Raw genomic sequence first — 13,160 nt, forward strand, 5'->3', positions numbered from 1 at the left:
AGAACGTTCTCTCCACCGACCCTGCAGTGAGCATCTAAACATGAGAATGTTCTCTCCACCGACCCTGCAGTGATCATCCACTACTTTACTTGATTGGTGACAATTTTGAGTATGTCTCATCCACATCCTCTTATGACTTGTGGTCTTGGAAAAGAGGGCTGTGTCTATCACATATGTACTTTTTTTTTTTAATCTAGAGATTGAAGAACGGCTCATTGGTTAAGAACACTTGTTGCTCTTACAGAGGGCCTAAGTCCTGTGGCTCACAAACACCCATGACTCTGGCTCCAGGGAACATAATGCCATCTTCTGGCTTCTGTGGGAACTTGCATGCATGAGTACTTAGTAATAAAATAAATCTTAAAACTAATTGGCCAGAGAACCACTTAGGTGTATGTGTGAAGAATTTTTCCTGTTGCACCTAACCTCTATTTTTAAAAAGGCCTTTACATTTTACCAATATGGACTCTAGTACATATCACTTCAGGTTACAAAAATTATGGGACATCAAGAAGACATTTCCAAAAATGAGTGTCTAAGTAGGCGCTAATGAATTATAACAAACTCCTTTCAAAGTTTCTTGAATTCTTTACTTTCAAAATTTTCAGCTGACTATTAAAATACTTTTTTTTTTTTTTTTTTTTTTTGGTTTTTCGAGACAGGGTTTCTCTGTGTAGCCCTGGCTGTCCTGGAACTCACTCTGTAGACCAGGCTGGCCTCGAACTCAGAAATCCGCCTGCCTCTGCCTCCCAAGTGCTGGGATTAAAGGCATGCACCACCACTGCCCGGCTAAAATACTTTTTAATGACAAATTACAATATAATTTTTAGTATACCATAGAAATGCGTTCAAGTAACTGAGAGACATGGTATTCTGTAAAGGAATATTCTTGCCTAGAGAGAGGGCTGGCCTTTTCCTTTGGCTCACTGGAGGCCCTCTCCTACGCCCACCCTCAGGATGTTCGGGTGGTATCTTGGATCACCCCTGGGCAATCAGCAATATGTTATATAGAGGGGTTTAGGGTTATGTAGCAACAATCTGACTTCTTAAGAAGCTGGAGACTAAGGTCAGCCATAAATAGCTAACCATATCTATGAGACTAATTCTTTTTTTTTTAATTTACTTATCGTATTTATATGAGTACACTGTAGCTGTCTCCAGATACCAGAAAAGGGCATTGAATCCCATTACAGATGGTTGTGAGCCATTATGTGGTTGCTGGGAATTGAACTCAGAACCTCTGGAAGGTAGTCAATGCTCTTAACAGGTGGGCCATCTATCTCTCCAGCCCCCTATGAGACTAATTCTTAAAGAAAAGGTTCAGAGACCTTTCCTGGTTGGCAAGATTCCATGTTATTGTTGTGTATTCCTGCTAGGAGAGTTTAGCACTGTATATAACTCCACTAAGAGAAAACAACTGGAAGCTCCCCATGGAAGACTTCCTTAGACTCTGCTCCACATGGCTCTTCCTTTGGCTGATCCATGTATCTTCTTCTCATTGAGCCAAACCAGAACTGTGAGCATAACAGTCTCTGGTAGATTTTGGCTGAGTCCCTTTTTGCCTTAGGGACCATTAAACTCTGCATATGGCTGTAACAAAACACCTATCTTTCCTATCTACTTATTACCTGAGTAAATCTTCTCAGTACTCACTTGAAAAAAAAAAAAAAAACAAGGAAAAGATTAATACTAAGCCCTAACTATTTCTGGCAAAAATAAAATAAGTTATATTCATCCACATATATAGAAATTGAAGAGAAAATGAAAAAATACCACGTTGTTCATTAAGATACATACTTTTGGAGCTAGGGAGAGAGCTCAGATGGTGGAGGTAGACACTGGTGGGTCCTGGGACTCACTGACCAGCCGGGCTAGCCTAATTAGCTAGGGCCAGCCAACAAGAGATCCTGTCTCAACCCAGAAAGGGAATAGCACCTAAGGAATGATACCCAAGACGATCTCTGACCTCCAAGCTGCCCCTGCCCACTTTGTTTAACAGGTGAGGTATGCTTCTAATCCCAGTACTGGAGAGCAGAGGCAAGAAGGTCAGAAGTGGAAGGCCAGGCTAGGCTACACAGCCAGATTCTTTCTCTAAAACAAAAACAAATAAAATTCTTTCAGAAGGGATGTGAGGGGGAAAAAAGTGAAGATAATTCACATTTTTATATGCCTCACAAAATTTAGCCAGTGCAAAGCATAAAGCAGGTGTTGGTTTGTTCCTTGGTGGAAAGCTGAACGATGCAAAAACAGCAAGAAAGAAAAAGGGAAATTCCTGAATACAATCAAATAAAAGTCTAATCTGAGAGCAAGTTCCTCTGATGGAACAGTTTGAAGAACGTAGGATACACAGGGCAATCAAGTAGAACAAGTGGATGAATTATAATTTTTTTCCTTCCTCTTCCTCCTCCTTCACTAAACATGTAACTTGGCTTTAGACTGGAAAATTCTAGGAACTTCAACTATACTGCAAGGAAAAAATTAAATGATGAAGGCCTCATCCTTCTGCTGGTCACTCACTTCTCTCAGAAAGAACAAGCCTTTCTGTTATTTTCATTTATTATTCTCCCAGGGAAGACAAATCACCTCAAATGCCAATAGGTAGCTGAATTCAGCACTCTGGGATGCTTTAGATTTCTTGCCCTAAACAAAAGCTAATTCATAGTGAACCATGATCTTAATAAAAGGCCTTAAACCTTAGATTGGCAAGATATCTCAGTGGGCAAAGGCACTTGCCACCAAACCAATTTGAATTTGATCCTAGGGACTCACATGAAAGGAGAAGTAACTCCTGAAAATTGTCCTCTGATCTTCACATGTCACCCACCCACACTAACAACAACCAACCAACCAAATATGAAAACAAAACAATTACCTGCCTACCTACCTACCTACCTACCTACCTACCTACCTACCTACCTATTCTGTCTGTCTGTCTGTCTGTCTGTCTGTCTGTCTGTCTGTCTGTCTCTGAATCAAGATCCTTGTGGGGTGAAGGTCATACAGTGATTCAGTATTCTTGTTTGCTGAGGTGAATAGCTTCCTTCTCACCATGCTCTTGAAGTCATAATGTTCTGCCTTACTATGGGCTCAGAATCAATGAAGTCATGAACAGCAGACTGAAATTGCTGAAGCTGTAAGCCCTTACCAAATCATTACAAAAAGTACTGGCTAACTTAGAACACACTTCTTTTATACTATACCAGAGTTGAAGTTTAAAAGTCAAATTATCAACAAAAAGACTGAGAGTTTAGCTATTGACCAAAATGAACATATGGGGCCAGAGACATAGCTCAGTGAATAAAGCCCGTGGCACACAAGCCTGGCAACTTGAGTTCAATATCTAGAATCTACATAAAGGTGGGAGAACCAAGAACACAAAGTTGTCCTCTGATCTCAACATATGCACGTACATACACATATGTACATACAAATACACAATTACAAAATAAAATTTAAAAATCCCTTCATTGAAAGAAGGTAGTGGTACATAAAGCCTATTATTTGTTTGCTTTTACAATTTGGAATAATTCCTATCATTGGTGTACAGGGTGGTTTTGTATGTCAACTTGACACAAGCTAGAGTCATTAGAGAGAAAGGAATCTCAAGTTGAGGCAATGCCTCCATGAGATCTAGCTTTAAAACAGTTTCTCAGCCGGGCAGTGGTGGTGCATGCCTTTAATCCCAGCACTTGGGAGGCAGAGGCAGATGGATTTCTGAGTTCAAGGCCAGCCTGGTCTAGAGAGTGAGTTTCAGGACAGCCAGGGCTATACAGAGAAACCCTGTCTCGAAAAACCAAAAAAAGAAAAAAAATTTTTTTTTCTCAATTAATGATCAAGGGGGGAGACCCCAGGCCATTGTGAGTGGTGCCATCCCTGGGCTGGTGGTCCTGGGTTCTATAAGAAAGCAGGCTGAACAAGCCAGGGAACGCAAGCCAGGAAGCAGCACCTCTCCATGGCCTCTGCATCAGGTCCTTTCTCTAGATTCCTGCCTTGTTTGAATTCCTGTCCTGGCTTCCTTTAGTGATGAATACCAATGTAGAAGTGTAAGCTGAATAAACCCTTTCCTCCCCAACTTGCTTTTTGGTCATGGTGTTTCATTGCAACAATAAAAACCCTAAGTAAGACATTTGCTATGCATCGGAACTATTCCAGAAGCATAAACAAGTGTAGGTGCTTGGACTCTACCTCACGGGATCACAGTCTGCTCCAGAACCTCCATTTAAAATGTATTTTGTTTTTATATGTGTGAATGTGCATCTGTGTGGAGATACAAATATGTGTGTGCAGTTGCCCATGAAAGCCAGAAGAGGGTGTCAGATCCCCTTGAGTGGGTTGTGAGTCACTCAGGGTCCGTTCTGGGAACTGAACTCAGGTCTCTTCAGGAGCAGTACACTCAATTGCTGAGCCATCTCTTCAGCCCCTAGCATCTCCATTTCAAAGCAGTCTTTTATACGATCATGATGCAAACAACAGCATATAGCATAAATACACTAAAACACTGTTTACATGGTAACTATCTTTTAATGATGTTTAATTGTTATTACTCTCCTCTTTACATATACACCCACACATTTTTAAAAAAATGTTGAGGCATCATTTTAATTTTAGCAAAGATAATTCAATCACTCTTTGGCATTGGTAAACTGGAATTGATAGCACAAACTATAATTCTCAATATTCTAGACATGAAGGCAAGAAGATCAAGATCTAAAGTCCTGCCTAGGTTACAGAATATTATTCTGTTGAAAGGTGAAGAGAGAGTAGAAGATGGGAAGGAAATGAAGAAGGAAAAGCTAAGGGAATTTCGTGTGAAAACACAGATGAGCAAAGCTTTGTGAGGCGTTACTGGTATCTTTTGGAATGAGGACCAGAGAGTAAGAACCTAGGAAAGGGAGAAGTAAAAATATGCCCTTCTGGTAGTATTTTCATTATAGACAAGCCACAACATTATGAAGCAGCCATTTCATACTTTCTTCCCCAGTTTTGTTGTGTGTGTGTGTGCGCGCGCCCGAGTACACAGAAGCACGTGTGCATATGTGGGTATCCTGGCCTGGATGAATGTGGAAGTGGGCATCAGGGTGTCTTCTTCAATCACTCCTCTGCCTCACTGTTATTTATAATCTACCACTTATATTTCCACCAGGCTGGCTGGAAATAGAGCTTTCGGGTTCCACTTGTCTCTTCCCTCCAGCATGAGGCATGGCTATAGCTAGCTTTTTATGTGTATTTGGGATCTTAACCCAGGGCCTCATGCTTACACAGCAAACACTTCCAATGAGCCATCTTCCAGCCCCGCATGCTGCTTTTTGCTGTTTTAAATACCGTAATAATTCTGGAAGAGTGTGGCATAAATACATCAGAGCTGAGCCCGTGCTCTGACAGTACAAACTGTGATACAACCAAAGGACAAAAATACACCTGTGATCACAGCAAAGTTAAAAATTTCTGTTTCTAAAAAGGCAAGGTCGGCCTGGACTACACAGCCTAACTCAGAAAGCTCTGTCTGATGCCTCTGGCACCTGAGTATTAAAGGCATACACACCACATCAAGCTCCAGATTTCATTCTTTTAGTTCTACTTTAGCCAAGAAACAGGTGATACTCGATTGTAATACCTCTAATTTCTAGTCACCAAATTGGGGATTTCATTTCATTATAACATTTATACATTAACATTATAACATTTATGACCAACATTTCAAGCAAAAGCCTTAATACCGTCAAAAGCACACACACATTTTCTAAAGTTGATCAGAGAGATCAGAGCTCTATCATTCATATTTACTTCCATCTCGAGACTTCCTTCCCATAAAGAACCAGAGCCTTAAGAGAAATACTAAAGTAACTCCTAGAGATGATAGATATTTACCTGGTCCCTGTTGTTGATGTTTGAATAAGGTAGCTGGCCAGTCATCAGTTCATACAGAACAATCCCAAATGCATACACATCTGACTGAAAGCTATATGGGTTTTTATCTTGCATTCTGATCACTTCTGGTGCCTGTTAAAATATAAAAGAAAAAATTCTAGTTTAACTTTAGCTGAATAAAGACTGAAATACAAATGATAATCCACAAAGTAACATCTTATTTAAAGAATTCATTGACTATGTAATTCTTCTACTAATGGTCAAAGAAATAAATCCAACTGAGATGAAGGGGAAAACTCCTGTTTTATAAATTCTGAAAGAGTTGGTTTGAGCTGAGATTTCATGATGCATTACTAAGGTTTTATAATTTTATCAGCAACCTTCTTTCTGAATGAACATCATCACTGCAATGTGACCATTTCTCAAGACTATCCTACCAGGATGAGTCTCCACTTCCTAGTCTTGATTGGCAAAGAAATACTAGACTTGCACTTATAAAAAAAGCTTGGGAGTAGGAAAGGGAATTAAGTTTTGTCACTGGTATAAATGATTTTCCTCAACTCAGGGAATGTTAGAAAATAATGGTAGAATTTAGAGGCTGAGAAATTCAAATATCCTTCCAAGTTACACCATAAATGTGTAGTATAAAAATACTTTATTAACAAAATAAGATATAACAGGTTGACTCATTAAATTTTTAGTTGCTGCTTCTAGGGCAAACGAAGATCAAATCATATCTACCAAATTCTCACATAATTTAGTCACTTTGCTGTATAACTCAGTTTCTTCTTTCTGTGTAATACAATGACTGACTGGTGAAGAACTGGGGCTTCTTCCTTCGCTTTGCATCTCTTACACTGTGTTGTCAGAAAGGAACTGAAGAAGAGGCAAAGGGTATTAGTGAAACTTGGCAAATTTAGCAGAAAGACAATGTTCTTGTTCTTGGCAAGGAAGTATCTCCCTGAGGAATAACAGGACTCAACTATAGCTGCATGTCAGAATTGCCTGTGCAGTCTACTCAGTGCTAACTTCACTCCAGTCTGACCCAGAACATCTGGATCTACAAGTGGGACCCATACATTGCTATGCAGAGTTCTACACATGATTCTGCTGTCCGCCCAAAGTTAAGAAACATTTAATGGAAGATCTGTGGGAAACCTAAGAGATTAAAGGACAACAGTGGAGGAGAATGTCTTCTCCACTTGTTTTGTTATGAATATTGTTGACAGGTGCTATTTTAGTGATATGGTGTAAAACAAACCACATACAACTGTGATAAGATGAACAAGTAATTTTTTTGGAGGTGACAGAATTTAGATCAGTTGAAGAATTGTGTTTTAAACTTTAGTTTGCTTTTACTGCTGATAAATGGCTAGACAAACAGTTGTATGCCATCTCCTTAAATAAAATGTGTGACAGATCTTCAATTTGCTAATTTATTAAAATTTTCACATAAATTTATTTCTCTTCTAAGATATAAATGAAAGTAGAAAAGACTATTGTAAATAATTCAGAGGTCCACATAACCTGGTTTATGATCAAATTATTTTTTCAAGTTATAAATATTCTACACCCTCAAGAACTTGACAGGGTCTCACTATGTAGCTCTGGCTGTCTTGGAACTCGCAGAGGTCCACCTGCCTCTGCCTCTGGTATTAAAGGCATGTGATATCACAACTAACCAATTTATTTCAATTTTTATGTGTATGGGTGTTTTGCCTGCATATATGTCTGTGCACTATGGAGGTCAGAAGAAGGCTTCAGACTCTTTGGAACTGGAGTTTACAGACACTTGAGAGTTGTCATGGGTGCTGGGAATTAAACACAAGTCTTTGGAAACAGCAGCCAGAGCTCTTAACAACTGAGCAATCTCTACAGTTCCCCATATTCTTTTCTGAAGGCAGTTATTAACCTGAAAGATTTGTTCAACAATGAAGTGCATTGTTGGCTGGCTACTCTACTCTTAAAAAACTCCAGCATGATTGAATAAAAGATTAACTCATTGATCCAGGGTATCAACAAAAAAGTAATCAGAAGAAAATATAAAATATCTTGTCTAATACTCTACTAACTATACAAACCAAGGCATTTGAAAAAGAACAAACCAAGAGACGTTCTGTAATTTCAGAACCAAAAAGACTCCCCCCCCCCAGCTCCTTGGGACACACTGCAATCTTTCTTAGAATCATATGCCTAAAAGATTCCTGAAAGCGAGATTACAACCAATTAGTCTCTTCTAATTAGTTAAAACAGTTAAATGTATAATCAAAGGATTTTAAAAAGAAACTTAAAACTGTCATATAGAATCTAAGAAAGGGTCTTGTCATCCTCTGGTCTGACCTAACATTTCAGATGAAGGGACTCAAAGGAAGTTAATGGCCAGAGGGCAGCTCTCCCGCCCACCTCTGAAGGGCCGCTTCTTCTCTCCCACTTTGCCACTGGTACTAACTTCATCCCAGAAATCATACTCAGTCTATCCGTACTATTTGGAGAATCTGCTTCTTGGAGACTGCTACATATTATTCTGGGCATTTAGACAAACATGGGTTTGAAAGCCCTTCTAACTTCTCTGTTTCTAGCAGGGTGACCCGACAGTGTTAGGGAAAATTAATTTAATGATTAAAATGGCACAAAGATGCTTAGAACACCTGTAGTCAGCTCAGAGCTGAGATTTTTTTTTTCTTTTTTTTTCTTTTTTTTTGGTTTTTTTGAGATAGGGTTTCTCTGTGTAGCCCTGGCTATCCTGGAACTCACTCTGTAGACCAGGCTGGCCTTGAACTCAGAAATCCGCCTGCCTCTGCCTCCCAAGTTCTGGGATTAAAGGTGTGCGCCACCACTGCCCAGCCAGAGCTGAGATTTCAAAATCTGTTGGACTCAGGATTGTTTTTACTCAAATATAATTGAAGATCATACAGTGTTTGTCTATATGGACAACCTCTGTGAATATTTAAGACATTAAAACTCAACTGACTATTAAATTACTTACTAATGCATTTAAATATTAAACAGACAGATATTAGCAGAGAATGCCTACTCTTCATACAACATCGGTGACAACAGAGCTATAGCCCTCTCTACTCTGACCTAACAGCAACAGCTTGGAATCTTGTATGCAGTGTGTCACTCTGAAGGACAGGAAGATCTATGGGCCCTCTGAAAGGTCACATGGAACCACTGTGGGTTCACAGCAGGATTCCTAGAAATAACTCTTCAACAGCCTGCTGCAGAAACTGGTTTTGCAAATCTTTTAGACTCTCTTCTACAAAGCAGAAAGGAGACAGACCTGTGCAGAGAGCACAGGACGGCTAAAAATATCCTCTTTTCTTTTGTCTTTTCTCTTCCAATTGGCCCATAATTATGAAGTTTGTTTTAGTGTGAAGAAGTCTATTTCCAATTTTGGCTCAAATAAAAGTGTGAGAGAGCCTTTCTGTTATGAATAGTGTGTTCTCTTCCTCCACCACCCGCCCCACCCTCTCTCAGAACAGCTTTCTTAAGATGTTCCTTTGGTTGCAAACATAAAAAAAAAAAAAAAAAAAAGGAGGATAGAAAAACCATTTCAATTGAACATTATTTTGTTTTGTTTTTAGACAGGGTCTCACCCAACTCTGGCTGGTCTTGATCACAGAGGTACACCTGCCTCTATCTTCTGAGTGTTGGGACTAAAGTGTACCACCAAACCCAGCAAACAAAGTATTTTAAACAATTTTTAATAACACTTAAACAATTTATAATATAAATTTTGTTTAAATATACTGAAACTGGTTTTGCAATAATTTTTTTAAAGACAAGAAAAAATTTACACAAAAAATAAGAGACAAGGTCTCACTTTGTAGCTTTGGCTGTTCTGGAACTATGTAGGCTAGGCTGGCTTTGAACTAACAGACATCTACCTGCTTCTGCCTTCTAAGTGCTGGGATTAAAGGCATGTGCCTGGCTTACAATGTTATTCCTGTGAATAGAGGGAATTGTAAATACTGCTGTTAAGGCCGTCAGTGACTTTGTAGTAAGCAGTCACTAGTTTAGGATTGAAGAATGTGATCAACTGAGAAATATCCTCAATTCTTACCATCCACAAAATAGATCCAGACAACTGTTCAAACTGATGGGACCCACTCCACCGAGATTTCACTGTGGCTAGACCAAAGTCACCTATTTTTACTGTGAGGTCTTCATGAAGAAATATATCTGAGGTGCAGTAAATAAAGGAAAAAAAACAGATCTCATTTTCCTACTAGAAAAAGCATTTTGAAGATTTCAGGTTAAAAGAGCTACTTTCTATAGCTCTATAGTAATATGTTCTTGTCAAAATATAATGATTCATATGCCCTCTGAAAGTCAACAAATATGTTTTAAACAAGAATTCGTTCTATTTAGCTTAAATGACCTACTTTTAAGATGTCCCAGGCCTGAAATATGTGAGCATAAAGTTAAGACACCTTCCTAAGCCTATGGGAGATCTGGGGACTTTCTAATTTGATTTGGCCCAGATATACTTTAACTCTGGGGGGAAGCTATATAGACTCTTTATTAGAATACAATGATATCAGAAAGGAGCTTTGTGGACTGAGAGACAAAAAGAAAAATGGTTTTTTTTCATGTCACTGTTAAATAATTTTGAACCTTCAGTTTCAAATCTTATCTACTACTGAGCCAGATCAGATGAATAAAAGCGGTTGTCACAGAATACCCACTTTATAGGGCACATAAAATACAAGCAAGCAAGACAAAAAGCCCACTACGATAAAGACTTCTGACAGACTTTCCTACAGTGCCCAGTCATTCAGAAACCCAACCATGCTGTATCCTGCTCTATTATACTCTCATGCAAATTGGTTCATTTTCTTTATAGCATATGAATCTTAGCACAACACTAGTTTTACATAAGATGAAGACAAAATGTGGAGGAAAAAGTCAGGGTGCTTTCAGACTTCGCAGACCAATTTCAGGAAGGATACTATTACTCTTGAGGTCTCTGTGGATGATTGACTTGGCGTGTAAGTAACTGAAAAACAAAACATTTTAACCTGAGTAAGACTGAGTAAGACTTCGGCCTCAAAATCTACAGAGCATAGTTAGTGGTGTACAGACATATTCAGAATAGTGACACAACTGAAATTGATATATTGTGATAACCTCTTTACATAATAATTGACGGTAATTTTAGGATTATAGAAACACATTACTATTATATACAGCCTCTGCTTTCTCTTTTACTAGCTACAATACAAACCTTTCACTCAGTCAAGCCTGTTTATCCATGTTCTTGAAATACACCTTGACACTTAAATCCTACATCTTTCAATGTTCCCCTGCTGAATCGGTCCCCAAATCAGCTTCCAGTCTACTTTCCACCTATTCATACGCTAAATGAACAAATAGTCTTCTTTTCTCACAAGAAACCCAACGGAAAGTAATCATTCCTTTCCCAATTATAGAGTAATTTAATGCAATAGTTTGATCCTTGTTTGCTTTGTTTCTCATGTGTCCATGCTTGCTTTCCATTTAGAATGCAAACTCCCTTAGACTATGAAAGTTTGGTAAAGACAATTTATAAGACTGTATCAAGGCATAATATATTCTTAAAACTTGTTAGTATTAGTGAGGAAGAAATTTTCTCATAATGACATATTACTATTACTATGATGATAATGTTGTTGATATCTTTTTTGAGATATGGTCTCACGAGATAGCTCTGGATGTCCTGGAACTCACTGCATAGACCAGGCTGGCCTTGAACTCACAGAGATCTGCCTGCCTCTGTCTCCTGAGTGCTGGGACTAAAGGTGTGTACCAGCATACTTGCCAGCATTTCACGTATATGTAGTTATCCTAAATTATCTTTAAAAACTACTTTAGTTTTAGACTTTATTTATATTTATTTCCAATGCATGGGACAGGGCCTAGCAGGTGTGAAGTATTCAATACATGGCTGCCAAATCAACTATAGTAAGTGCAAGTTATCAGTCTTATTACTGGAGAAAACAGATATAAAGAACTTTGGAAATCTAACAGTGACCACATTGAATTCTGACTTAAAATCAGGATATAAAATCAAAGTCATTTCATGAGCACTATTAAAACTAGAGATTTATAAATAGTCCAGACTGTTCACACCTTCCTATCACACATCTTCATCAAGATCTGCAACTATTTTTTTATTTGAACAAAAATTTCATTTTAAATCACTGTATTCAGAGTAACCCCTTTCATCCATCATTCTTCATGCTATTTCCTTCACAACACTGACTACAATCTAAATGATCTTGTCATGGCTCTCAGAGCTGGGCTTCCACTCCATCATTAACGGCAAAAGAAAATCAGAGATCACTTATAAGTCTCATCTGCTTTAAATCTTTTAAAGATTTATTGTATTTCTCATTTATGTGTATGGCTGTGTTTCCGTCTACCAGCCACACATGTGCAGATGCCCGTGAAGGCTAAAAGAGGGTGCTGGAGGAAACTGACTCCTGGAACTACAGTTACCAGCTGCCCAATGTGGGTTTTGGGAACTGAACCTGGGTCCTCGGGAGGAGCAGCAAAGCAGAAATCTGATTGCAAGAAACACAGCGAGAATAAAGTAGGTAAAATTTAACTGAAGGGTTGAAGTGAGAAAATTTAGGGTCAGGAACTTGATAGATATCGATCAAGAGACATCTAATTACTAACTAGTGACATATTGGTTAGTAAAAGCTAGGGCAAACGCAGCAGAACTCAATGTTGCTTGTGCATGGTGAAAGGAGAGTTATCTATCCATAGTTCTCCTCTGACTGCTACACAGCCATGAAGTACAAACACCTACCAAAAATGAATACATGTGCTGAAAAGTTAAAAAGGAGTTTCTTCAGTTTTGCAATTAAAATATACCTTTAGACTGAGGTAACTACTGAAAATGTTTTCTTTCAGTATGGATTAGTTTTGTCTTTACTAGAATTTAAAGAGATACTTATTTTTGCTCAGCCTACAGAGTTTGAAATCCACACGGTACTGCACATGTAGTATGGATATACATTGAAGGGTTGGAATATGGGCTCTCTTGGGCTTCAGCAGTTCCGTATAAGCCTTTGTTGTTGATTCCTGTTGTTATTCTTTCGGGTATTTAGGGCAGGATTAGATCTGCTAACACGTTTAGTTTACCATTAGAATAAATTATCATGGTTTCCCCAAATCTTACCAGTAAGGCAAAAGAGTTTTGGCTGACTGTCATCCTTGCTGAGACTTGTGCATTGCAGGTTTGGAAAATGGGCATTTTGATGGGATGGGTTTGGAAAATGGGCATTTTGATGGGATGGGTT

At 38.6% G+C, this 13,160-nt stretch overlaps 1 protein-coding gene across 3 annotated transcripts in view; it reads right to left on the reverse strand.

Annotated features, from left to right (window-relative positions):
• Braf (B-Raf proto-oncogene, serine/threonine kinase) overlaps positions 1-13,160 on the reverse strand; it is a 117,764-nt gene that overhangs the window by 7,178 nt on the left and 97,426 nt on the right. For all 3 annotated transcript variants that reach the window (XM_028768427.1, XM_028768425.1, XM_028768426.1), the window contains 3 exons: positions 10,824-10,870; positions 9,935-10,053; positions 5,869-6,000 (listed from right to left, as the gene is read on the reverse strand). In XM_028768427.1, coding sequence (XP_028624260.1) covers positions 5,869-6,000; positions 9,935-10,053; positions 10,824-10,870 — 298 coding nt within the window. The remainder of the gene's footprint in view (positions 1-5,868; positions 6,001-9,934; positions 10,054-10,823; positions 10,871-13,160) is intronic.

This window comes from Grammomys surdaster, unplaced genomic scaffold, assembly GCF_004785775.1.
Source record: "Grammomys surdaster isolate TR1022 unplaced genomic scaffold, NIH_TR_1.0 186, whole genome shotgun sequence".
Classification (NCBI taxonomy): Eukaryota; Metazoa; Chordata; class Mammalia; order Rodentia; family Muridae; genus Grammomys; species Grammomys surdaster.